We start from the raw sequence: 27,773 nt of genomic DNA on the forward strand, positions 1-27,773 counted from the left end.
TGGGGAGAACAGAGAAGGGAAGTAGTGAGAACGCTGGGGGAAAAAAAAACACCTTCAAGAACATTGAAAAAGGTAATCTGGGCAAGAAATCATGAGTGAATTACCTGGATTAGTAAGGTCAGGGAGAAGCTTGAAATATTTAGGAGGCAGAGTTGTCCGCAATGGAGCATAATCCTCCATGGGGTGGCAGGGAACAGAAAGAATTCAGCATGGTTTCAGTTTGAGATTAAAGGATCAACTGGGATGTGAAACTCGGGGAAAAAAGAACAGATTTATGAGGGGAGGATAAATGTGTTAGATATGGATCCTGTCAAGTTTGAAGTAACTCAGGGACCCCAGAATAGAAGCGTCAGTGGGTAGGGCTCAGATACAGAGCATGAAGTGGAGGCAGAGATGGAAACACCAGTGTCTGGGTGAGCTGCTGAATCTATGGGGCAAGATGAACCACAGACGGAGGTTTTGGGGGAGAGGCCAAGAGAAGAAGGAGTAAGGCTAGACCCCTGGTGAACCTCAACATGAAGTGGTCCATTTCCCCTCAAGGTAGTCTGTGAAAACATACTGAGGAATTCCTGATCCACTCTTCCATGACCAAAACTATACCAAGGCTCTGCTTATTAATGAATCAAAGGTATCACTTTGAATAAAACTGCCTGGGTTAAATGGTTCTTTTAGCCATTAGGTAAAATGATAAAAGGTAGTTTCAGCCTGTCTTTCTGACTAATGGTTATTGACTCCTATACACGAAACTGTAGACAGCTTGTTGGAAACTGATGCACAGAGTGTCTGCTCCTGCCCACCAGGTTCCTCAATATATGATACTAAAGAAAACATGGAAGTTCAAGGTCTGGTAGGTGTGAGATCTATCATGGATCAAAGTGACTTTCACATAAAATCATGAGGCCTGGTCAGAGACTAGGTCCTAAACTGAACTCCAACAGGGTTTAGAGTCCCTTGAATGCCCAGAGGAGGCCCCCTACAGCCACGTTTGGGGATTGTCTGTCATCGACTGAATCACAGTGATCCTCATTCCAAGATGCCTGTTCCTACGCAGATGAGCACAAAGACAAATGAGCACTATTTCCTTAGATGGACGACAATTATGGCAAAAGCTACGAAAGTAGCTTTTAAAACTCTAAGGCATGTTATTATTTGACACTCGTGAGAATTTTGCATTTCCTTATTTTACAAGGAGAAAAGCTATAGCTTATTACCTAACCAATACCATTCAAATAGAAAAGGTCCAGGTCTGGAAGTGAAGTCTTTTACAAAAGACTGTTTCATCCTCTTTGTGTTAGGATCAGAAAACAGTACTTGGGGAGAAATGTGTCCTTTGAATAATTCTTCTAAATGTATTTGTGATAGGCTCCCCAAAGATGTCTACCTCCTAAGACCTTGATGCTGGGAAAGATTGAAGGCAGGAGAAGAAGGGGACAACAGAGGATGAGATGGTTGGATGGCATCACTGACTCCATGGACGTGAGTCTGAGCAAGCTCTGGAAGATGGTGAAGGACAGGGAAGCCTGGCATGCTGCGATTTGTGCAATCCCAAAGATTTGTACAAAATTGAGCGACTGAACAACCCCAGAACCCAGGAATATGCCAATTTTCCTAGAAAAGGGGACTTTGCAAATGTGATCAAGGTTAAGGACACTGAGATGGGGAGGTGCTCCTACATTATCCGGGGGGCTCAAAGTAATCGCACGAGTCCTTCACAGCAAGAGAGAAAACAGAGAATGAGTCAGAGAGATGTGGTATGTGTGGGACTTGATCCACCATTGCTGGATTTGAAGATGGAAGAAGGGGCCATGGCCAAGGAATGTGCTGGCCTCTAGAAGCTGGAAATGACCCTCAGATTACAGCCAGCAAGAAAACAGGCACCTCGACCCTACAGTCACAAGAAATTCTGCCAGCCACCTGAATGAGCAGGCAACACTTTTGCCCTACAGCCTGTGGAAAAAGATGCAGCCCTGTGGACACCTTGCTTTTAGTCTGGAGAGACCTCTGTGGACATCCTATCCTGTTGTGTGTGTGTGTGTGTGTGTGTGTGTCTTAGTTGCTTACTCGTGTCCGACTCTTTGCAACCCCATGCACTGTAGCCTCCAGGCTCCTCTGTTCATGGGATTCTCTAGGCAAGAATACTGGAGTGGGTTGCCATGCCCTTCTCCAGGAGATCTTCCCAAACTAGGCGGTTTCTGAACTATCTGAGCCAGCAGGGAAGTCCTCCTACCCACACGGCAGGGAGATAACATATCTGTGTTCTTTAAGCCACAAGTTTGTAACAATTTTGTCACGGCAGCAACAGAAATCTAGCGACAGGGTTGCCGTCTCCACAAAGCCACAGATGCCCAGACTGCCACAAGTCACCATTCAGATCACTCTAGGTGGTGACAAAAGGCATTGTGTCAGCTTCCAGGAATGACACAAGCCCAAAGACACAACCACACCCTTCTCTGCACTCACAAATTAGAGGCACAAAACTTCAACCTGCTGCCAAACACAGGTCACAGAGTCTCAGCAGCAACAGGTAACACCCATGTCACATGTTCAGGAAGTAAGCCACGTGTGCACACTCAGGTTAAGTGAATGTTCACTGTTTAAACTCTTTTGAAAGCAGTGTTCTATTGGGCTTAAGGCTTATTCACTTTTACCGGAAAGTCCCATGGAAACGTGAATAAACTTCTAGACTTTCATTTTATGACATTAAATTATACTTCTGCCTGGTGCCTTAGGCTGAGGGAGGAAAAGCAGTGGGTTTGAGACCATCAGCCATGCTGTCATCCTGACCATGTCCGCTTAAACCTCCCTGTGACTCAACTTCCTGATCTATTTTAGACTAAGTGTTCCTCTAGGTCTAACTGTTTATGATGGTAGGACAAGAAATGTGTCTCTTTTTTTATTCCCAACATACATTTCATGGGGAGTTGCTATACATACACACCCAGAAGAAAGGATTCTCAGGACAAAATTTAGCTTGAATCACACATTAAACATTTAAATATTCATTAGCTTAAACGTGTGTCAAAGAATATTTTTGTGAGCAGACAAATGTTGCAAATAAACACACTGAAATCCGTTGCCAGTGGGTGGTGCAAAACAACAAAAAAAAGAAATTGTTTTTTTTTCCATTATTTTTTATATTTTGAGTTATTAATTTAATAAAAGTTTTCAAAGCAGAGCTGTAAAAAGAGACTACTCAATGAAAATTGGAATTAAAAAGAAAATACAGAGCATAGTTATCACAACCCTCGGAAACAGCGTCACGAATGCTCCTTGACCGAAAGAGAAGAAGCGGAGTTCTAAAGAACTAAAATAGCACTCACATTCACTGATAAAATCGAACAGTCTGCTGATTTATGACGAATTTTCTTGAAAACATAAACCACACTCCATCACGGGACTGGGATTGGACTGCTGTCAAAACTCGTTGCCCACACTTCCTGCAGTTTAATCAATCATTTTCTGCAACCTGCCCCGAGTTTTGTTCTGTCCCAGCCTCGTGACAGCTAATAGCATCCGAAGGAATAACCGTGACACCCATGGCCAAAGAGCGAGCTCTGTGTGTGTCACCAAGGTGCCCTCAGGGGAGGAGCTGGTATTGAAACAGCCTGAACAACTGCTAGGCTGAGCCTTTCTTATCCAAGAGTATCTACTCACGCCAACTGACATTCCAATTTATTCATTTGTTTAATCTTCAAATAGCCTTTGGTGAGAATCTTGAGTTCAATTCCATTAGTGCGTACATGCTAAATCATTTCAGTTGTGACCCACTCTTTGTGATCCTATGGACTGTAGCTCACCAGGCTCCTCTGTCCATGGGATTCTCCGGGCAAGAATACTGGAGTGGGTTGCCATGTCCTCCTCCAGGGGATCTTCCTGACCCAGGGATCGAACCCATGTCTCTTACCTCTCCAGCATTGGCAGGCAGGCTCTTTACCACTAGAGCCACCTGGGAAGCCCCTCAATTCTGTTCAGCTTACTTCAATTCAATTTGTGACTATCAGCAGATACAGTATGCCCGTACTTTACTGCCAAAGTATTTCTTTTCAAACACACCTGAGAATTTCTTCACTGCAAACCAGGCACTTAGGTTCCCTTTCATAAGCCTAACCTGTACTTCTGCCATCTCCAAGAGGAACATTCTCTCTTACATTTAACAAACATTTAGTAAATACCTACTGTATGTATGCCAGACATCTTGCTATCCCAGGAATACAGAAACTATAACCACAGAGCTTATCCTGGAAAGTGTCTCAGGGTTTTGGAAACTTGAAGGCAAAACCATACTTCATCCTCCTGGTTCAGGGAAGGCAACTGGACATTCGTCGCGTATTTACATGCCAGAAATCAGACTACAAGTTACCAATAAATGAAGGACCATTATCTGTGGTACAAGCCGCCCGTTCTCATGCCCCCTTTCCCTAAAGCCTCTTTCCAAGGTATGAAAAAAAAAAAGGGGGGGAAATGTTAGTTGCTCAGTCCTGTTTGACTCTTTGCGACCCCATGGACTCTAGATGGCCAGGCTCCTCTGTGCATGAAATTCTCCAGGCAAGAATACTGGAGTGGGTAGCCGCTTCCTTCTCCAGGGGATCTTCTTGACTCAGGGATTGAACCCAGGTTTACTGCACTGCAGGCAGATTATTTACTGTCTGAGCTATACCCGCTGGGAAACTGATTTACACTTTGGCATAAATTCAAGTCAATGACCATATTGTGTCTTTAAGGTTGACTTCTAACTGCTGAATGAAATAGGCTGGACCTTGTTAGGGTTTAAGTTGTTAAGAGAGTGATCTGGGAAGGACGAACTTTGTTGTCTTTTCAACACCCCAGAAATCACACCAGGGCAGGGACAGCCCATATTACCTTTCTCAGGTGGGAGAAAGAGGTGACAGGGATGAAACTGGAAAAAGGTTCTGGCTGCATTTTGATGGCAAGAGGAAGGCGTGGAGCCTGGAGGGATGGCTCAAACTCCCCCCACCCTGCTCTATATGGTAGTCACGTGGGTGCTAAAAAGAGGCTGGCATAGACGTGAAGCCAGAGAGCTGCTAGCAAGACTGGGCATGAGAACCAGAAAAATGATCCTAAAGCAGATGGAGCCTACCTTTGTTCTCTGCAGGAACAGAAAATGGGAAATGAGTTGACATGCTAACTTCTGAGCCTTTACCGGGTCAGAGGAGTGTGTCTTGCCCCCCTCAGTCACTGCTGCCTGTCCCTCTGCCAATTCAGATGCTACTAGCCCCATCCTCTGCGTGTATAAACAGCTATTCCCTTCATCACATCCTCAAATAACCACTTTACGTTACCATTTTCATCTCTGAAATACAACTTTGGTTGTAGGTCATTTGGAGTCATTCCTTCAGTTGCTAAAATCAGCTATGTTAATCAATAATACTGTTATTAAAATGAAAACAATGAATCCTCTATTCAACATCTTAAGAATAATAACCCCCTAGATCTGTAGAACTAAGGCATTTTTAAAGCTCCTACTGTCCAACATTCTAATTTTAAAGACAAGGAAACTGAAACCCAAAGAAGCTTAAAGACACAAGCAAGGTTACACAGCCTGGAAAGCACTGCTTCCTAATGATAAAAAGATACATTTTTCAAATTGATTGACTAGGAACCACATAATGGCTTTTGACTTCAAAAAATGGAAGTTAATAAATAAACCTTCCCTGTTAGCACTCAGAAAGGTCCTAAAAGAGTCTTATCTGTGCATATGGGTATGCCAATAAATTTTATTACTGGCAATTTCACAGGGAAGTTTTATAGCTATGTAGGTAGACATACTTTAAATCAAAATGGAACACTTTACACTGGAAAATAAAATTTTCTTTTGAGTAAATGACTGATCTTAAAATAATGTAAAAAACATGAATGTAAATGATTTTAAATATTAGTTCTCCAGATTTGAATTTTCTTTTTCAAAAAAGTTACTGAGCTCTGATAGCACTTTCATTTTTGTGAAGGTTACTCAGCTATAGTTAATTCCCATTTTCTCCTTCTGAAGAGTATGACAAAGGGACTTTTAAGAGCTAATCAAATAAACAACGAGTGTTCAAAAATAACTTAATTATCATATTTCATTGAATAGTACATTTTGTCAAGTTTTTTGTTTGCTTGTTTGCCAAGTCAGATGTTCAGGCCTGTGTTCTGTTTATAGAATGTGTGATCTGAAAGCCCAAACAGCACTGGTCATTTTGACAGCCTTAATGAGCCATTTAGATTGGTGATTACTAAAATAATTGCATGAAGACACGCTCACTGTGGTCATCACAAATGGGTTCACCTTTTTGAATAGACTCTTCTCTATCTCCTGTTGTTAAATTCTGCCATTTGAGTGTTTAACATAAAGAACTGACTTGCTTCCCCACTTTTATGTATCAGGAGAGGGAGTTATGCTGAAATTGAATTAGGAAAAGTGACTATTCTCACATTTAGCAGCACAATTAAAGGAACTTTTGATGATCTGGGTCCATTAATTCTGCTATTCTCAGAGGCAGACATTCCCACCAAAATCCAATTGCAAAATATTAATGTTTTCAAAGGCAAGTGTTTTGCTCTATTGCCACTAACTTGGTCACATTCATTAAATTTTATTATTTCTACATCATTTAATGTAGGTCAGCATGTCGAGTCCAGCAAACACAAGCATTTCTTTTCTTTCCAGCCCACTGACGCTGCTGTGAATGACAAGAGGCGAACAAATCTCATTTCAGTGGGGAGAAAAAAAAAAAAAAACAAAAAACACCCTCTCCTTTGTAAACATGAACATTAAAATCAAGATCGCAAAAGGCAAAGTAACAAATGTCGTGCTGCAATCCAACTACTCTATGCTTATCTTGCCAGAAATGTATTTCCACAGAAGGAGAAGAATCAAATGATGCTCCTTTCAAGAGATGAAGGGACCACTGTTTGCAAAGTTTAACACACTCTGTGCCAGTCCTGTTCTTGGGAAAGAGCTGCACTGACAGTGTCCAGAGTTGGTGTCATTCTCAGTATACAACTCTGCTGAGAGGTCATAAATGAAAAATTGTTCATCAGGGCAAAAGTAACCGCAGCTCTTCTCTCATTCAGAAACTCTTTTCAAAACCTCTTCCTATGGTTAATACTCTGAGGTTTCCTTTCTCTCTTTGCTCTCTCGCATGGATGCTAACTGCATGTTTAATGAGATCTGCTTGCCCGCCTGGTGGACCTGGTCTGAAGAATGCAGTTATCGTGGTGAATACAGACTCAGACTCAGACTGCCTGCGTGTGACTCCTGGATTTCTCACTTACCAGATCTGGGGCAAGTTTCTGATCTCCAAGCATCTCTTTCCTCATCTATACAATACGAACACCAATCCTTGCCCACACGGTTGTCATGAGGATTGAAAGAGACTGTACATGTCAAGTACCTGCCATTTAGGATGTGGTCACTATATTTCTATATAATTGCATTCTCACCACTTGCCAAGTAGACCATGAAGAAGATGACTCAAGGAACATCCTTAGCAGATACTGACAACCTGGTTTTGAAGACATAGTTCCACTGTGACCCCTCACTGGTATACACCCAGCCCACTCTCCTGACTTTCCTTAAATGCTCATTTGCAGTGGGAAGGAAGACCTCCCCCTCCTTATTTTCATCTAATAAAGTGAAAGTGTTAGTCACTCAGTCGTGTCTGACTCTTTGTGACCCTATGAACTGTAGTCCACCAAGCTCCTCTGTCTATGGAATTCTCAAGGCAAGAATACTGGAGGGGTTGCCATTTCTTTCTCCAGGGGATCTTCCCCACTCAGGGATCAAACCTGGGTCTCCCGCATTGCAGACAGACTCTTTACCAACTGAGTCACCAGGGAAGCCATTTTTATATAATCAACATAGTGTAAAAGTAGTGAAACAGACAAGTTTCTCTCAATGGCGCTTATATGAAGGCAGAAAGGTTGGAAAAGAGAAACAAAAATGAGGAAAGTGAAGCACAGTAATGGGTCAGAGATGTCTCCACTAGAAGGAGGCTGGAGAAGATCCTTGCATTTGGAAATTCAGGATGAATTTCCTGAGTGGGTGACAGCCGAGAACCCAAGGGATGAGAAGAAGCCATGAGAACTCCAGGACAGAGAAACAGCAAATGTAAGGACTCGCTCAGCTAGTCCCCTAATTGCACAGATGGGGAAACTGAGACTCCAAAAAGGGAAGTGACTAAGTAACGAGTCCCAGAGACAGGGCTGGAATTCTGGTCTTCAGTCTCAGTAGGATCTGATATTTCCTATACCAAATCCCAAATTGGCCAAGTTGTTCAAAGTGCATGAAGGAACTTCAGCTTAGGCAGTCGTGAGGAGGAAAGGGTCTCTCAAGACGGTGGTGAAGGACAGCAATCACAGGGCTCCTGGACCACATTTGTTGCAACCTGTTAAGGTATTAAGGGCTTTAACTTCATGGAATCCCATCCTTAGGACATTCATCCATGAATAAGAAAAATCTTTTTTTTCTGAGAATCAATGACTGAAAGAAAAAAAGTTCATCATTTTCTGATTCCAGCAGTCAGATTTTCTGATATAACCATTTATTTTCAAATAACTAAAAGTTTCAGTATGATGGCAACATTAAAAAAAACAAAACAAAAACAATAAGGAATTATCATTACATATCCTACCCGAGTTAGAGTGATTTTGCTTTCAAATTCTCTGGCAAGTGGGGTAACACTGGCCTCACCCTGGGACTCAACTGTAGTGTTCTAACCAAGATGAGAACTTTCATAGACTCCAATGACAACTCTGTCACATATGTTATAGAGTGTTTTTCTTAATCTCACTCTATAATTAAGGTGTTAGCTACTGAAGCAAACAGAATGCAAATAAGCAAGGGATTTCTCTAAAGTCACTTAGCAATGAGTCAATCTCATTTTCATCTCTAGGTGGTCTAATCTTTATCTTTGCCTCGAGAGACTCTTTCAAAGAGTTATAATAGGTCTGCACTATACTAGACCCTCACACAATTGCCCTTACCTGACAATACACTGCAAAAATGGTCTAAACATGTAGCTATGTATGTATATGCATTTCTCAAATTTCAGTGTGCTTACAAATCACCAGAGGATCTTGTTAAAATTCATATTCTGATCCAATAGGTCTAGTATGGGGCTAGGGATTCTGCATTTCTAACATCCAGGCGATGCCAATGCTATTGGCCCTGGACCACATTCTAAGGAATGAGGATCCATCACAGCATTGTGATGTCCTTTGTGAACAATTACAGAAAAGAACTGTCTTGTTTTCAGAATCTCAATCCAGTTAAAGCTGACCGTGTCTAAGTGCTACAAAGATTGAGATGAATTTATACTTTATAGATCAAGTTACCCAACTGCATATGAGAAACTGGAACAGGATGTAGGCTTTAGCGTCAGACCCCTAATGTATTTCACAATATGATACTATGTGAAGAAACTTCTTTTGGAATTAGAAATCTTGTTCTGATGTTGAACTATTTGATAATATTTGAAGATTTTTTTTAAAAAACCTGACCATGTCTAGAGCGAATTATTTTCTTTTATCTCAACGCTCTCTTAATCTCACGTCTAATCATCAGGTTTTCCTCTTTGACTTGGTCGCTAGGATGCGCCTTTAGCAAGACTATGGTTATATGTTTCATATACTGATCCTACTTCACTGACCTACTCCTGACTACATCCACCTTTCCTAACCTGGCTTTTTGTTGTTGTTGCTAATATTGATTTTTTCCCCTTTACTATATTTTGGGTTGTTGCGGTCTTACATCAATCTTCGTAAGACACTAAGAATCACTCCTTCGAACAAGATAGCATGTGAGGAAAGACTCTCAGCACAACCTAGTCAAATGGAAATATGCATCGTCAAGGACACACGATCCACTGGAAAATTTCAGGCCCTTGCAGGGGTGGGTGAAATGACTGAGAATGGAGAAGCAGCCCGTCCTGGGAAAGAAGAGGACTTGAGAAGAAGTAACCCCACCCTCTTTCACAACTTGTTTATGGCTTTGCCAGAGAGATGGCATGGGGATGACTGAGTTCATATTTTAAGGATTTAATAACTGAGCTCTGGTTGCCTTGGGAGGGTCTATTATTAATACAGGTAACTGGAAGAGCCTCTGCTGTGGCTTTTAGCCTCAGAGGAAAACACATGGGAACACTTGCGGCTGCTCTGCAATGCCAGAGGGAAGGACAGAGTTCTTTTTTAGGTTGAGCTGCCCATCAGAAGGCAAACTCAGTGCCTGTTTCTTCCATCTTAGAGATGCTATTGGAAGCAGCTACAAAACGGGTTGTTATCCAGGATGCAAAAGAGGCTCCATGTCAGTTACTTAACTCAGAACAATCTATTAACCCTACGTGTCTCAATGGCCTTTTGTGTAATCTGTAACTATAATGACTTCCTCATAGGATAGCTCTGAGAATTAAATAAAACCCATAATGCTGTGTCAGGCATTTTGTAGGTTCTCAACAAATGGTTTATTATGTAACGTTTATGACGGCTCTTTTTTTTATGTTAGGCCTTAGAGAAGAAGGTTGTAAAGAAAAAGGCAGGTGAGAATGTTTATTCATTCTTTCATTTTTTGACCCATGTAGAAGTTCGCTACAGCCCACTGTTGCTCCTTATGTAATGCCCTTGAGAAGTCAAAAACATGAGTTGGATACAGTCAATAATAACCTTCAACCATGATCTCGTCAGCTAAGTTTGGGTTGACTTCTTCACCAGGCAAGGGACTTTCCTCATTTGAGACGATAAACGTGGGACTGGAATTTCTGCTAAAGCCTGTGATTTCTGCTAAACACCCTTGTTGTGAAGAATCCCGTGGAAAAAAACGAAAACAAAGCAAGGGTGCAGGGAATGCCAAACAGATAGGCTTGTGCTTTGCATGTTGCTTTCATTCTAGACACTGACAGTAAAACAAGAGTTTCATTTTCCTTCGCTATCATTTCCTGCATCTTTTCACTGACTCTCACTCCCAGCATGGGATTTTTCAGAAACTCTAGTATCTCCCACTCAGTTTCTTAAAACCCTTCCTACTCTCAACTACCTAAATATCACAAAGTTTAGAGGGGAGGACATTCTTCTATCTAAGAATTCCTCCTGCCCCTGCAAACACAAGTTACATATTCACTGCTTCTCAATCAGAGATCTTCAGTAGGTCAAAGGTTCTGCTTCTTATTCAAAGCTCTCTAAAATATCAAAAGGAGTATCACTGGAACAGAGGAAGTTAGGAAGCATCAAATCAAAGTTTGGATATAGAATTTGGGAGATTACTGAATCAATGTTGTCCATTCTTTACCACTTGGCCTTTCTGGTTGGGTGGGGAGGGAAAAAACATACTGATTAAGTACAATCTCTTCGGACAGGATGTTTCCTCTTTAAAAGAAGTTAATAAATTTGGATACAATTCAAGCATGAAGTGCAAAGAAACTTCTGTATAACAACAGAATAAAGGTCCTAAAGAATACATGTGAACAAAGTGACATGTTCCTATCGAGGAATCACATAAAAGGCTTTAGGCAAGAAATGACCATATGACTATTTGGTTTTTGATAAACCTTCACCAGGATTTCCTAGGTGGCGCTAGTGGTAAAGAACCCGCCTGCCAATGCAGGAGACATAAGAGAATTGAGTTCAGTCCCTGGGTCGGAAAGATCCCTGGAGGAGGGCACGGCAACCCACTCCAGTATTCTTGCCTAGAGAATCCGATCGACAGAGGAGCCTGGCAGGCTACAATCCATAGGGTCACAAAGAGTCGGACATGACTCAAGTGACTCAACATGCAGTCACGCACAAACCTCCACCAGCTTCTGTACTTCCTTCCCATCATCTGACCCTAGCCAGGCTCTTACCCTCTCTGTTAATCAGCCTTCCATTACTCTGACCAATCGCGTTCCACACATAAAAGTCCCTCTCTCTCAAAGTGACAGATCTGATGCAATGTTAACAGAAATTAATTTTCTTTTCCTCTTGAATTGCTATCAAATAGAACATATATGGATAAAAGAGCACCAATCTTGTTTATAATTCATGAACAGTGTGTGTTAGTCACTCAGTTGTGTCCGACCACTTGCACTGTAGCCAGCCAGGCTCTTCTGTCCATGGGATTCTCCAGGCAAGAATATTAGAGTAGGTTGCCATTACCTTCTCCAGGGGATCTTCCTGACCCAGGGATCAAACCCTGGTCTCCTGAACTGCAGACAGATTCTTTACCGTCTGAGCCACCAGGGAAGCCCTTAATGAACAGAAAGCTATCTAAATGAACTAATTCATGTGAAAATACAAATCCCCTATACATTTTAAAGGAAGAGCTTCTTATCAAAAAGAATCTCTAATTAATGGCACTACAACTTTGAGGCCAACACAGTAGGTATATTCAACCAAAACAATAAGAGATTCTAGTTCTGACACAGGAGAAATGTTCCTAATCATTTTTGAACTGAGATTCTGCACTAGAAAAGCTTGCTTTGTTGGACTACCATAAATGGGGGGTTCAGGAAAATACTTCAGCTTCACTTGATCCTGAGATTGGCTTCTGTATGAGTTGTGATTCACTTGTTTTCTATGAAAAATAATCTCAGGATAACTAAGGAGGAAATATATACTTTTTCAAAATGTATATTTTGCTCCTAACTGTTCTTTATTGTTCTTACTCCTTTTTTTCTTTTAGACAATGTCATTGAGATATCTTTGAGAAATAAAAACTGTATATACTTAAGGAGTACAACTTGTCATTGTGATATACGTGCACATTGTGAAACGATCACCACAATGAAATTAAATGACTTATCCATCACCTCTACATAGTCACCATTTCGTATGTGTGTGTGTGCTGGAAAGAGTTAAGATCTTCTCTCAGTACATGACAAGTGTACAAAACAGTATTTTCAACTACTGTCACCAAGTTGTACACTGGAGCTCCAGAACTCATTTATCATGCAGAACTGACCAGTCCGTACCCTTTGATGACCAGCTTCTCATTTCTTCGTCCACTCCTCTCCCCACTCCAGCAACCACCATTCTGCTCTCTCTGCATCTATGAGTTTTACAATTTTAGATTCCACACAGAAATGAGTTCAAGCGGTATTTGTCTTTCTGTGTCTGACTTATTCCACTTAATATAATTACACAAATGGCAGGACTTCCTTCTATTTCTCTCTTTTATAAGGTTAAACAATGTGTGTGTGTTTGTGTGTATCCACATACACAATGGAGTATTACATATCCATTGTAATGGAATATCCTAGCTGTTGTGAAAAATGCTACAATGAACTTGAGAGTGCAGATAACTGCAGTATTGTTTTAAGAGGAACGCAGAATAAGGTGGGTACTCAGCAGGAGTTGGCCTGCATGTGAGCTCCTGCAGTGTCTTGGGTTAAAACTGAAATCAAGCTTGCCTTGGAACCCACCTCTATTTCCCTCAGCAACTGGCCTAAAAGCAGGCCCCCTAGTAAGTCTCCTCACTCAGAATCCTTCCATAATTCAAACATAGTCTGAAGATTTCCTGTTCTATTATGCGTATAGGACACAGAGTCCAAAACCTTGTCCATCTGACAACCTCATCTCTTCTTATAATAACCTCTTATTATCCCTATCAAAGTCTACAGCAATCTCTCCATAACACTCTGGGTGATTCTGGCCCCCAAAAGAGAGATTTCATAAAGGGTACTCTATAATCTAGCAGCGAGACAGGTTTTTTTCAGCAAGACCTTCTAGTGTCTCTCAAATATTTTTTCAATAGATGACAGCTTGCTCCAATACACACAATTCTACTTGTGGTTTTAGAGTGGGCTGCCCGTAATCTTCTTCCCTGAGTCTATTCATATTCTCCCCTGACAACTAGGATTTGAGGACCTGAAGGAACACAAAGAGTCTTAAGCAAGTGGATCGATGTAAGCTAGGCTTCATCTTCACTGTGTTGTCCAGTTACAGGGTCTTAGGTTCAAAAGGGATGTTCTGCCTCACAGAATCCCATTGAGTTTGGGTGCCAACTCAGAGAATGCATCATCTTCCTGTCACCCTTTAAGAGTTAATTATTTTTGACGAATTCTTTTTTCTGTTGGAACACTGAATTCTTCTATGCATATGTATGTGTGCTTAGCAGCTCAGTCATGTCTGACTCTTTGCGACCCCATGGACTGGAGCCTGCCAGGCTCTTCTGTCCATGGGGATTCTCCAGGCAAAATACTGGAGTGAGTTGCCAAGCCCTCCTTCAGAGCACCTTCCCAACCCGGGGATGGAACCTAGGTCTCCTGCATTGCAGGAGGCTTCTTTACGGGTCAAAGCCACTAGGGAAGGCCCATGCATATGCGTACATGAATATAAACTGAAGGCCCCTACCTCCTGGAGTTATGCAGTTCGGCTTGTTTACCTCCACCTGCTGATGATAACTATTTTTTTTTAAAAGTTGATGGTGGTGACATGCAAATTGAATGTTCCTTCCAACTTTTATATTAAAAATAAAAAGACAAGAAAATTGAAGATCATTTTTCATCTGTATAAGGAATACTAATGGATCACCTTAAAATTAGTCTAGGAAAAACCTTGGTGTGTGTTATAGACAATTAACTGTTAAAGCTGTTGTAAGTTATCTGTATTTAGCAGAGTATTTTCATCTTGAGCAATCTGAGCAAAATTTGAAGACTATTAATAAGTAATGTTTGGAAGTTTTAACTTCAATGAGGTAGTTATTTGCTGGGAAACAAACAAATATTAAATTGCTAAATAAAGATGGTACAATATCTTTGTTTTCTTTTTACAACGCTCCTGAGAATCAACCCATCTCAATTCATTGGAATGAGAAACGTGTTTAGTATCAGAAGAGCCCAAGAAGACACTGATATGAAAGTTACAGCCTCAGAGGTGGGTCGATTATGGGTGCACACTTCCTGATCACTTTGTACAATGTAGATTTAAAGTACAGTGATGAAAAAATTAACGTGACACTTGAAAAAAGAAAAAAAAAAAGAGTGAACTGATAGGATGGATGCCAAGCACATGGCTTCCTGCTGCCAAAATCACTGCCCAAGCTGCCTGACTAGATGGGTAAGATCCCTTGAAACGTCTTGGCAAAAGCTTGTTTAGGAGTGTTGGCCACGGTGCTGAAGTGAGCTGAGGGAGGCAGGGAGGCCTCTGCCAGTGAATCACCCCTTGCACCAACTCTTTTTAAGACATTGAGCTTATTCATTTTGACAAGACTCCCCAGGATTTCAAATCTGACATAAATTTGGAGAAAATAATGTGTGCGTCTGCGTACAAAAGTATCTAGGATACAGATTTCTTTCGAGAAAGTCAAGTGCTACAAACACTCCAGGAGAACCCAGTTGAAAACAAAACCCAAATCAAAAACAGCATTTAGGCTGTTTATTCCAATTGAATGCTACTTAGTTCACTGCATTCCTCTACCAGATCATTACTGAGATTTGGTAAAATGAATCAATAGCAAAACAAAGTTATCTTAAAGGCACATGGCAGAGAATGACAAAGCCACCATCCTGAATAATCATTTCAAAGTAAAAATTATTCTCTAGGCATGTTGGAAGATATTACTATCTCTACTTTTACTCCAGTTGAACCTTCTTTTCAGGGGGGAAAAAAAGTTCTTTTCGATGGTTTATCCTTCCTGCCTTGAAAATGTCCATGCTGATATCAGAATCAGGGAAGCTGCTTATTCTCCTAAGCCTTGAATTCCCTCTGGGTAATGGCAGACTGCAGCCAGTGAGTGGTAAGGGAGAGAGAGAGAGAGAGAAGGTATGGCCACCTACTCATTTCACACTCCAATCACCGCCACCCTCTTGGGCATCTGATGCCTAGTCCTCTGCCAGGCAATTAGCTTCCGTTCTGTTTAACTTCCAGACCTATGGCTCTGAAGAAAAGTCCTGGCTGTGGGAACCGGCTCTGGGTACCCCTTGGCTCCCTCCTCATGGGTGACTGGCAAGAGTAACACTTTCTTTGACACTCTTAAAAGAAGCCGTTTCATTCCTAATGATATTTCCTGGCAAAAAGGAAAATGGAAGCCACAAAGTGGGATTCCGGTCCAGAGAGGCAAGCCAAGAGTGTGGCTGCTGAACCCAAGTCTTGCTTTAAGGCTGTCTCCACTCGTCTCCCTTTCCCACCAGAGTAGATTTTTTTTTTTTTTTTTCTCCTCCTGAGACTTCCACCCTGGAGGGTGACACCTACTGGAACTTCTGAACCTCTGGGAAGCTATGGATATGATGTGGGAATCAGATGAGCACTGCTGGAGGCTGCCCCAGGGATTTCCCGCGGAAATCACCCCGCTCTCTTAGAAGGCGTTTCAATAAGGAAGTAACCAGTAAAACGTTCTTGGCGGGAGAACCCCACGAGCATCTTAGAAAAATACCAGAAACCACTGACCCACGTCTTAATGACCCACATCTCCTCTAGTCTGGTCCTCTCAGCCCTCTCTGAAGTCCCATCAAGCGGCTTGTGGGTTTTTGCCCCGTGGAGGGAGGTGGGTGAGAAGTGCATTTGTTTCTGCGATAGCGTTCAGGTGAGGCTCCCAGGTTTTAGCCCAGGAGAGGACCTCCGATCGATCGCCTTCTCCCCTCCGACGCACCAGACACCGGGGGTGAAGGGGGCGCGCAGACCTGTGGACCGAGGGGTTCCGCTCCGTAGACTCGGCCACTGCTCGAGGCTCTGGGACCCCACAACCTAGCACCCGTGTGACTCGCGTTCCCGTCACCTCCTCACCGCCCCCACGCCTCCAACCCAGGCACATCCTCTCCCACGCTGCGTTTCTGCGGTCCACGCGGTCGCTCCTCGGAGTGTCCCCAGTCCCCAAACGCGCTCCCTCGGTCCCCAAGCGTCGGTATCGCTGCCTCGCGGAGGCGGTGCGGCGGGGCGCAGAGCAAGGAGGCTGGGGGAGGGCTTGCGGGGGAGGGGAAGCGGGGGGCGGCCGGGGCTGGGGCGCCCAGGGGCTCGCGGAGACCCGGCTGCGGGAGCGGGGTCCCTGGCCGCCCGGGGCGCGCGGGGGAGGCGCGGGGGGCGCGCGGCACTCACCCGCTGCTGCTGCCGGCTGCTGACGGCCACGGCGGCGGCGGACGCGGCGCTGTGCCGGAGCTCGGCCGCCTGCCCGGGTCGCAGAAGGCTCCGGGTGAACCTGCGGGTCCGCTCGCCGGCCATCGCCCGTCGCGGGCCCGGAGTGCGCGTCCCGCCGGCCTGGCCCGCGCCGACCTCCTCTACCCACCGCGGTTCAGGAAGCGGAACTCGGCGCCTTTCCCCCCCTCTTCCTCGCTCTACTCGCAAGAGGCGGGTTTTTCTCTCTAGCACCCCCACTCTCCCACCCCCTGCTCTCCGCCGAAGCTTCGCGACGACTTTCCAAACTCTGTGCTCCTCCGGGCGCGCGCGACCAACTCGGCGAGCGGCCCCGGCCCGGCGGCGGCGCCTCTGGAGCGGGGGCCGCGGGACGCGCGTGGAGCGGCTCCTGCCCGCGCCGCCCCCGGGCTCGGCTGGCCACCCGGGGCTGTGCCCGCCGCCCCGGGGCTCCGGGCGGGGCCTGCCCGCCGCCCTCGTCCCCATGTGGAGGCTCCTCGCAGGGCTGGCGCTCTGGCCGCGTTCGCTGGTTTGGCCCAGACTTTCCCCGGGCTGGCGAGGGGGCGCGGGCCAAGCCCGTTCGCCCTTCCAGCGGTGGAGACAGGTCAGAGGCTTAGAAAGGGTTTGATGACTGGGATTTCCGCAGCATCTACCCCGTCAGGCTTTCCAAACCTCCTTTGCCTAAAATTCCTCTCAGGACCCTGGAATAAGCTTCCCAATTCATTCAAGCCTCAGCCAGTATTCAGGAACCACCTACTACGTGCCGGGTCACCTTGTTCTGGAAACTGGACCAAGAAAGGAGCTTACCAGCCCCACCTTAAGGCGGTGGGGGTGGTAAGGTTTTTGAATTGGGGGTGGGAGGCAGCAAATAACCAAATTAATAAAGACTACGAATCTGTGAACAAGGGAGTTTCGAATAATACAAGCTAGAAACCAGTAAGTCGAGGTAATGTGATGTAAGAGGCTGGGAAGGGGGGTGGAATCACATGGGGTGAGTTGTCTAGAGCGGACTGTGGTCTTACGAGGTAGTGCGGGTCAGATATGGGGGTGGAACTTATATCTGTGTTGTTTCTCTGCTCCCACTCTTGCCCCACATTCATCTGGCCTGCACGTTGTTCCCAGCTATCTGATTAAAATCTAAGAATTCTCATCCTGAGTCACACCCCAGGGTGGTTCTCCAAGGACATGTGGGGCTGGGATGCAGACGAGCACCCGCAGCCCCTAGGATTCCAGTCTGAAGAGATTGGGGAAAGCCATTCCAAGTATTCTGGGCTTCCCCGGTGGCTCAGTGGTTAAAAAAAAAAAAAAAAAAAAATTCCACTGGCAAAGCCATACCCTGGAGAAGGGCATGACAGCCCGCTCCAGTATTCTTGCCTGAAAAAATCCCATGGACACAGGAACATGGCAGGCTACAGTCTGTGGGGTTGCAAAGAGTCAGACAACTAGTGAAGTATCCAGCATTCCAAATATTCTAGGTTTCCTCAACAGTTCCTCAGTCTGTGACCCTGAGGTTTTCCCCACGCCAATACATGGTTTAACACAAGGTTGCATTTGGGTGTAAAGAATTCTTAAGTGGCCAATAAATGGACATGGGTGAGCTCTCTGATATCTGGGATTCAATTAGCCAGAGATACTGATGGGGCATCGTTTTGGTACATTCTAGAAGTCATGAGAGGTAGAGCCTCTGGAAGACTAGAGAAGTGCCATATGAAGCATCAGTCGACTCTCTGATACTCTGTGTAATAAATTACTGTGTCTGGCATTATATGCTTTCACATGGGTAGCCAATATGGGACCAGTATGTTACCTCTGAGTATAAGCAAAGTAGGTGGTTGCCTTGTGGTGACATATGAAGATCTCTGTGGGAATAACTCCCTCCAACCACACCCTCCACTAACAGGTGTGCCCTGTGGTGATGCTTTCAAATGCATATTTTCTTCACAGAGAGAATTCATTGAGCACTTTGGAATGAACTTCAGTTTCCCAAGAGAAAGTATCTCATCTTTGTCCCTGGTTTCAGAACACTGCATGGCACACCAGAGTTGCTCAGTAATGTTGGTTTGTGGATGACTTTCCCAGGGGCTTAGATGGGCTGGCGCAGTCAGAGAGCTCAGCATACCTAAGGCAGAGACAGACAGAAAGGTGTGGGGGAAGGGAAGGCTGGTGTAAATGAGAATTCCTCACGGGGTGTCCTCACTATGGCAGGTGAGGTACTGACCTGCTCCAAAACACTGAATAACCCATACAACCCATTCTTCAACTGTATCAAGTAACAGAAAGTCACTCACCCTTCTTTGATTACTACGAATAGTAATAGTTACCCAGAGCACTGGTGTGAGAGCATTTGATGAACAAATGCCAATTTGTCCTACCCATACCCTATATGATGTTTATTCCATGGGTCACACCAAGAAGGAGGGTAAATGTAACTGAGGTTTACCATCAGGACATTTCAGTAATGATACACACTAGGACTCTCCTTGATCCTTGACAGTCATGTAGGTTTTAGCTAGACTCTCTTCTGGATGTCAAGGACAGAGAGCTGAGTGTCTGCATAGACACAGACATTCTTTGCTGCAGAACCATAATTTCAGTTTTGCTACTTTGGGATTCTGTGACTCTCTGCTTGTCACCCATCTTCTAGTTCTCTGGAGAGACGAGGCTAAGATGCTCTGTAAAGGCACATCTATGAAGGTGCCATGAAGATCCTAATTTATGTAAATGTGGACTTGGGGTGATTATGCTGTGTTGATGTAGGTTCATCAGTTATAACAAATGTACTACCTTGATAGGGGATGTTGATAATGGAGGAGGTTTTACATGTGCAAAGAAAAATAGCCCAATGGAAGAATCCGCAAAGGATTTGATCATACATTTCTCCAAAGAGGATATGTAAATAGCCAGTGCTCAATGTCATTAGTCATCAGAGAAATGCAAATCAAAGTTACAACGAGATACCATAATGAGATGCCACCCCCACTAGGAGGACCATAATGAAAAATAGAAAATAGTACATGTTCGGGAGATGTGGGGAAATTGGAACCCTTGTGGTTGAGATATAAAATGGCATAGCTGCTTTGAAACAATTTGACAGTTCATCAAAATGGTATACATAGAGTTATCCTGGGACCCGGCAATTCTGCTTCTAGAGAGATGAAGACATACATTTAGATAAAAAAGTTGTACAAGAATGTTCACAGCAGTCTTATTCATAATAGCTAAGAAGTGAAAAAAATGTAAATATCCTCCAACTGAATGGATAAATAAAATGTGGCATATTCATACAATGGAATATTCTTTGGCAATAAAAAATGAAATATTAGTATGTGCTACCAAGTGGATGAACCTTGAAAACACTAGGCTAAATGAAATAAGGTAGTCACTAAAGATCACACAATTATGATACCTTTTTTATTTTTATTTTATTTTATTTTTTGTTTCAGGGCAGGATTTTAAAAATCATTTATTCATGAATCTGGAATGGATTCCCTCTCCTCCAACCCCCACATGCATGATGACAAGAGGAAAAGATGGCAAACAGTGGTGTCCAGTCTTATTAAACAGTGAGGATACGACTCTCAAATCAGTCTACTGATCACAACAAAGAGGACGCTAACATCGATGAACTCAACACGACCACGTTTACGTTCATTGAAATCGGGTCTTTCTTATGAAAGAGGATTTGGAGTATGACCTCAGACAAGAATAACAGCACAGTTCTCTCTTACAATGTCTATTTCACCGCACTCTGCCTACAGAGGTGTTAGCTAGTCAAGTTCAGAGTTCACTGGCGGGGGTTGCCTTGCAAGTTTCAACCTCAGGCTCTTAGTCTCCTGGAGGTCAGATCAGCCAATGTCCAGAAGTTGTGTGTGTGTGTGTGTGTGTGCGTGCACGTGCACGCACATGTACTCAGTCACTCAGTCTCAACTCTGTGACCCCATGGACTGCAGCCCACCAGGCTCCTTTGTCCATGGGATTTTCCAGGCAAGAGTACTGGAGTGGTTTGCCACTTCCTTCTCCATATGATACCTTTTTTAAACGGAATGCCCAGGATTAGCAAATCTAGATCCAGAAAGTAGATTAGTGGCTGTGTAGGGCTGGAGGAGTTGGGAGAAAATGGGGAGTGACAGCTAATGGGTACACAGTTTATTTGGGGGATGATGAAAATGTTCTAAAATTCATCGTGTTGGCGGTTGCACAAGAAACAGATTTCAGTTATTGTTTCTGGGAAGGGGAACTTGACAGCTGGAGGACAAGTGTGCCGATATATATTATTAATATACACATTAATATGTTCATATGCTCTATGTGTTTGTTAGATTTTGTATCATATATATAATAAGCTATTCACAAACAAATAAATATAATAATATTTTACAAAATGATATTGAAATGACAAAAGGGTATTAACTACAGATTTAATAAAATTTTTAAAAGTTAAAAAATGTCTTAAAGTGGTAATTTTGTTCAATTACCTTAAATTCAAGCTTTTACTGTTCTGTATTTTCTAGTATGTAGAACACATAGCCTGCAATCAAATTTTATCAGGTTCTAACTCTCCTTTTCATTTGAGTTGGCTTGGACCAAGCGTTTTAATCAGAAAGAGGTAACCCCACTTTCGACAGTCATTTATGAATTATCCACTCTGGACAGGATCTCAATCTAAGCCATGGGGCAGAGAGCAAAGTAAATGGTCTTTACATTCAAACAACTTAATTTCAAGTAGAGAAGCTGATTTATAAAGCACTAGTTGGGGTGGGGGAGTAATATTCTGGAAATGGTGTCTATCTAGTAGAAAATGAAACATCTTTTTTATTTTCTCATGGCTCTAAGATTGAAAAAATTGTCTCATGGGAGTTTCTGGTGTTTCTTCCTTCCTTCCTCTTCTCCCTCCATCCCTCCTTTCCTTCTTTAAAGCTCAGATACTCTCCCTTCTTATTCAAAAGCATCAGTGTTTTTTTTCAGGTGCAGTAACCACAGATTGGGCTTCCCAGGTATCACAGGTGGTAAATGAATCCACCCACGAGTCCAGGAGACAAAGGAGATGTGGCTTCAACCTCTGGGTCAGGAAGATCCGCTGGATTAGAAAATGGAAACCCATTCTGGTATTCTTGCCTAGAGAATTCCATGGACAGAGGAACCTGGTAGGCTACAGTCCAGTCCATGGGGTCACAAAAAGGCAGACACGACTGAGCACACACACACATACACACACACACAAGCACTGATTACCTGTCCTCATACATTGTGAAGCTCTGTACAACTAGAAAAATGAAATTGTCAGTTGTCCCCTCCTACCATCCTTCTCCATGACTTTGTCCAGGGATGATTACACTAATATAATGAGTAAGGAAAGCTTTTAGAAACTTTATCAGTAATAAATATAAAAGAGAAAATGGTACCATCTTTACTATATCTAGAGATAATAGTGTGAAAATTTCATCAGTCTTGGTCCAGGTGTCTGAAGACCTGGGTGTGAGTCCAGGTTTTGGTACTAAGAGACTGTACAAACTAGGATGAATACCCCTTGTACTAATTTCTTGAGGTTAAGGCACCTTTCCTAAGTGATGCCAAGTCCATTGCATCCTAGGTGTCAGCCTGACCATCAGCCTGTCTCAAGGCTTAACTATTTGTTTGCCTAGTGTTATGCAATTTACAAAATATAATCACTATTTTGTTTTTAAAATGATTCATTCTAAACTAGGTGAGGTTTAGCCATACTAAAAGTCATTCATCCTAAAAGTCAGATGAAGCATACAATATTGCCCCCATCATCCATAAGATAAAATTGAGAGATAGTATAATAACATTGAAATTAGAAAGAGAACATTTTGTTAATTTATAGAGAAGACATATACAAATATTTAAGTTAAAAGATGATGCTGTCAAAGTGCTGCACTCAATATGCCAGCAAATTTGGAAAACTCAGCAGTGGCCACAGGACTGGAAAAGGTCAGTTTTCATTCCAATTCCAAAGAAAGGCAATGCCAAAGAATGCTCAAACTACTGCACAATTGCACTCATCTAACATGCTAGTAAAGTAATGCTCAAAATTCTCCAAGCCAGGCTTCAGCAATACGTGAACTGTGAACTTCCAGATGTTCAAGCTGGTTTTAGAAAAGGTAGAGGAACCAGAGATCAAATTGCCAACGTCTGCTGGATCATGGAAAAGGCAAGAGAGTTCCAGAAAAACATCTTCTTCTGCTTTATTGGCTATGCCAAAGCCTTTGACTGTGTGGATCACAATAAACTGGAAAATTCTGAAAGAGAAGGGAATACCAGACCACCTGACCTGCCTCTTGAGAAACCTATATGCAGGTCAGGAAGCAACAGTTAGAACTGGACATGGAACAACAGACTGGTTCCAAACAGGAAAAGGAGTCCGTCAAGGCTGTATATTGTCACCCTGCTTATTTAACTTATATGCAGAGTACATCATGAGAAACGCTGGACTGGAAGAAGCACAAGCTGGAATCAAGATTGTCAGGAGAAATATCAATAACCTCAGATATGCAGATGACACCACCCTTATGGCAGAAAGTGAAGAACTAAAGAGCCTCTTAATGAAAGTGAAAGAGGAGAGTGAAAAAGTTGGCTTAAAGCTCAACATTCAGAAAAATAAGATCATGGCATTCAGTCCCATCACTTCATGGCAAATAGATGGGGAAACAGTCTCAGACTTTATTTTGGGGGGCTCCAAAATCACTGTGGATGGTGATTGCAGCCATGAAATTAAAAGACGCTTGCTCCTTGGAAGAAAAGTTATGACCAACCTAGATAGCATATTAAAAAGCAGAGACATTACTTTGCCAACAAAGGTCCATCTATTCAAGGACTTTTTCCAGTAGTCATGTATGGATATGAGAGTTTGAATATAAAGAAAGCTGAGCGCCAAAGAATTGATGCTTTTGAAGTGTGGCGTTGGAGAAGAATCTTGAGAGTCCCTTGGACTGCAAGGAGATCCAACCAGTCCATCCTAAAGGACAGCAGTCCTGGGTGTTCATTGGAGAGATTGATGTCGAAGCTGAAACTCCAATTCTTTGGCCACCTGATGCAGAGAGCTGATTCATTTGAAAAGACCCTGATGCTGGGAAAGATTGAGGGCAGGAGGAGAAGGGGATGACAGAAGATGAAATTGTTGGATGGCATCACTGACACAATGGACATGGGTTTGGGTGGACTCCGGGAGTTGGTGATAGACAGGGAAGGCTGGTGTGCTGCGGTTCATGGGGTTGCAAAGAGTCGGACGTGACTGAGCAACTGAACTAAACTGAAAGTTAAAAGGATTCTGGGATATTATCAAGTCTTCCCTCCTGTTTCTCTATTAAGGGAAAAGTACATTTACCCTATTTTTAATCATAGGAAAAGAGATTCACAGAAGTAGGTGACTTACCCTGACACTGTAGGGACTATAATTGGTGTGTGTGTGTGTTAGTCGCTCAGTTGTGTCCGACTCTTTGCAACCCCATGGACTGTAGCCTGCCAGCCTTCCCTGTCAATGGAGTTTTCCAGGCAAGAATACTAGAGTGGGTATATCAGAATTGCAAACAAGAATATAAGAAAAAGACTTTTCCATAAACATTTCTTTGTTCTCTAATATAAAGAAAAAAAGTAAACAATTGGATTTATATCCAGTGGCTTTTTGGCTGAATCCTATTTCATAAGGTACATTTTTCTTCACTTTGCCAAGGGAATATTAAAAAGCAACAGGGAAAATATGGTTTGAGAGGTGTGATATTTATGGGCATCTATTAGTCCTTGCCAGAGCCATTTGACAAAGCAGAATGCCTCTGTGTTGTTTATGGGCAAAGGAATTAAATTTGATATGGATTTGTTATGGTGTTTAGAAGACAGATTACTCTTTGGAAGAAAATTGCACTTACCCTAATATGATTTGAATGTGAAACTCTCTGCCAGGCTGTATATTCTGCCCACATTCCGCATGCAGAGCACAATAAGTCCACCAGAATCCTTGGGGGCATATCTCAAAGAGAGGCACATGCTTGAAAGAAAAAACAGTTTGGACGGAAACCAGCACTGGGTTTTCTATCCTGCTTTGGATTTAATTTGTAGTCTGGCCCTAGGGAATTAATGTCCCAGGACCTTTATTTCTCCATCTGTAAAAATTACTCGGAGGCAGATTTTGCCTTGATGTGAGGAAGAAGGAAATGGTTAGTAAATATAGAATGGGAACTTTTCAATTGCTTCCATGAATAATTAAACCCTTGTATTGTTTTATTCTTCTAGGCATTTCAGTGTCCTCCTTCGCTTCTCCAATATGTTGGTTACTCACTATTCTCACAGAAATACAGTTTATGTAACAAACTATCGGCTTCCTAGGTATCTCAGTGGATAAAGAATCTGCCTGTAGTGCAGGAGATGCGGGAGACTTGAGTTTGATCCCTGGTTCCGGAAGATCCCATGGAGGAGGGCAAGGCAAACGCCTGGAGAGTCCCAAGGACAGAGCAGCCTGGTGGGCTACAGTCCATGAGGTCACAAAGAGTCATGACAAATTATAACTTAATTACTTCTTTTTTTAAAGAGAGCAACAGAAAAATGAATCTGTTTTCTATTATGTCTTTGAGAATTATGCAGCTATCTGCGTGAATGAGATTGGTCACCTTTTCCTTTTTGGAAATGATTTCTTCATTAGGAAGACTTTAGTTTCCTAGAGTGGATTGGAGCAACTTCTGTCCATTTCCATGGCTGACGATAATTTAAAAAATACTGGGATCATTTGGTCTCCAAAGATTGAATAGAATCCAGCTGTGGAGCCATCTGGTCCTGGTGCATTTTTTAAGTAGTCGATCTATAATTACTTTCAAATCTTTTCTGTAGCAATGCATTTAGGGAAGATTTATACATCTTCTTCTAATTATTAAGAATTTGTATTTTTCTAAGACTATCATCCATTTTCCACGTTTTAAAAACGTTTGCTTTAGAATTGCACATAGCATTAACATATATATATTTCCCCTTACTGACTTTTTAAAAATGTTTTATTATGAAGATTTTAAATAAGCCTAAAAAATTTCACTGGAGGAGGGCATGGCAACGCACTCTAGCATTTTTGCCTGGAGAATCCCCATGGACAGAGGAGCCTGGTGGGTTACAGTCCATGGGGTTGCAAAGAGTTGGACATGACTGAAGCAAGTAAGCACAGCACAAAAAAATTTCAAAAGAGTACGAGGAACAACCATATAACTCCCAGCTGTAGTTAGCCATTTTAAATTAGAGAAATCATGATCCTACATTTCTAAATAATTCAGCATTTATCTCCGGAGAGTAAAAATGTGCTTCCACATTACTGCAATATCCTTTAACACACTGAAATCAGTCTCTTCATACCTTTTGTCATCCAGTTCATATTCAAATTTCTCCAATTGTTCCCCAAACACTGCTTCTTTATAGCTACTTTGTTCAACCCAGAATTTAATCATAGAAGATACATTAATTTGGTTGTCATGCCTTAAATCTTTCATTTAAAGCCATTCTCCGCGTCCTTTTTGATAACATTAATAGCATTAAGTTACTGAAGAGATTAACTTAGTTGTCCTGCATGCTTTATTTCCTTTGGTGCGGTGCTGTGCTCAGTTGCGTCTGATTCTTGGTGACCCCATGGACCGTAGCTCTCCTGCTCCTCTGTCCGAGGGATTTCTCCGGGCAAGAATGCTGGAGTGGGTTGCTACGCCCTCCTGCAGGGGATCTTCCTGACCCAGGGATCAAACCCACGTCTCCTGTGTCTCCTGTACTGCAAGGAGATTCTTTACCACTGAGCCACCAGGAAGGTGGTGGCTTCCTGATGGGAAGGAAGGAAGGAAGGAAGGAAGCCCCTTGTTTCTTTTCACTGACATTTGTTTCTTTATATCCAAAGGCTTTTCCCATTCTGAATCTTGAATTTATAACTTTCTTCTTTTTTTCTTTAATTGAATTCTTGAGGGGGATTATCTTATATTTGTCTCTTCAAAGAACTGGTTTTGAATTTTATTAGTTGAACTATACTTTTACTGTTTGTTTCATTATTAGTTTAATTAAGATATTCTCTGAGTGAAGACAGGAATCCCAGATTAATTAAGATATTCTCTGAATGAAGACAGGAATCCTAGATATTATAGAAGGAAAAAAAATGTAGTATTTAAATATGTAAAAACTTAAATTTTTATTTTGGCAGAAGAAATAATAAAAACCAATGGGCAAATAATAGAATTTCGTAAATAAAAAACAAGAAAAGTGAATATCTCTGATATACAAATATCTCAGCTGATAAGGAAAATACCTCAAACAGTCAAATTCCTAAGAGAAAAATTCTGAATTAGAAAAGAAAATCTATTCCAATTTTTGCTCATTTTAAATTTGGTTGTCCTTCTCTATTATTTATTTTAAAGTTTAATGTATATATTCTGGATATGAGTCAAATATGTATGTATATATGATTTGTTGTTTTTACTACTGAATGTTGATAAGATTTGGAGAAGGAAATGGCAACCCACTCCAGTGTTCTTGCCTGGAGAATCCCAGGGATGGGGGAGCCTTGTGGGCTGCCGTCTATGGGGTCGCACAGAGTCGGACACAACTGAAGTGACTTAGCAGCAGCAGCAGCAGCAGTTGCTAACACTAATCAGAAATCATGGCATCCTTTGCTATTTTCTTCATTGAATTAAAAGAATGTTACACCAAATATATACTTAACAGATACCAAGTAACTATTTAAAGGAGATAAAGGGTGTGTTTTTTTTTTT

General features: G+C 42.5%; 1 protein-coding gene across 1 annotated transcript in view; it reads right to left on the reverse strand.

Annotated features, from left to right (window-relative positions):
• The window catches only part of DOCK10 (dedicator of cytokinesis 10), a 304,971-nt gene extending 287,847 nt beyond the window's left edge, over positions 1–17,124 (reverse strand). The window contains exon 1 of the mRNA XM_068968164.1: positions 17,002–17,124. Within this exon, the coding sequence (XP_068824265.1) occupies positions 17,002–17,124 (123 nt within the window). The remainder of the gene's footprint in view (positions 1–17,001) is intronic.
• Between the last annotated feature and the right edge of the window lie 10,649 nt (positions 17,125–27,773).

This window comes from Capricornis sumatraensis, chromosome 3, assembly GCF_032405125.1.
Source record: "Capricornis sumatraensis isolate serow.1 chromosome 3, serow.2, whole genome shotgun sequence".
NCBI classification, from domain to species: domain Eukaryota; kingdom Metazoa; phylum Chordata; class Mammalia; order Artiodactyla; family Bovidae; genus Capricornis; species Capricornis sumatraensis.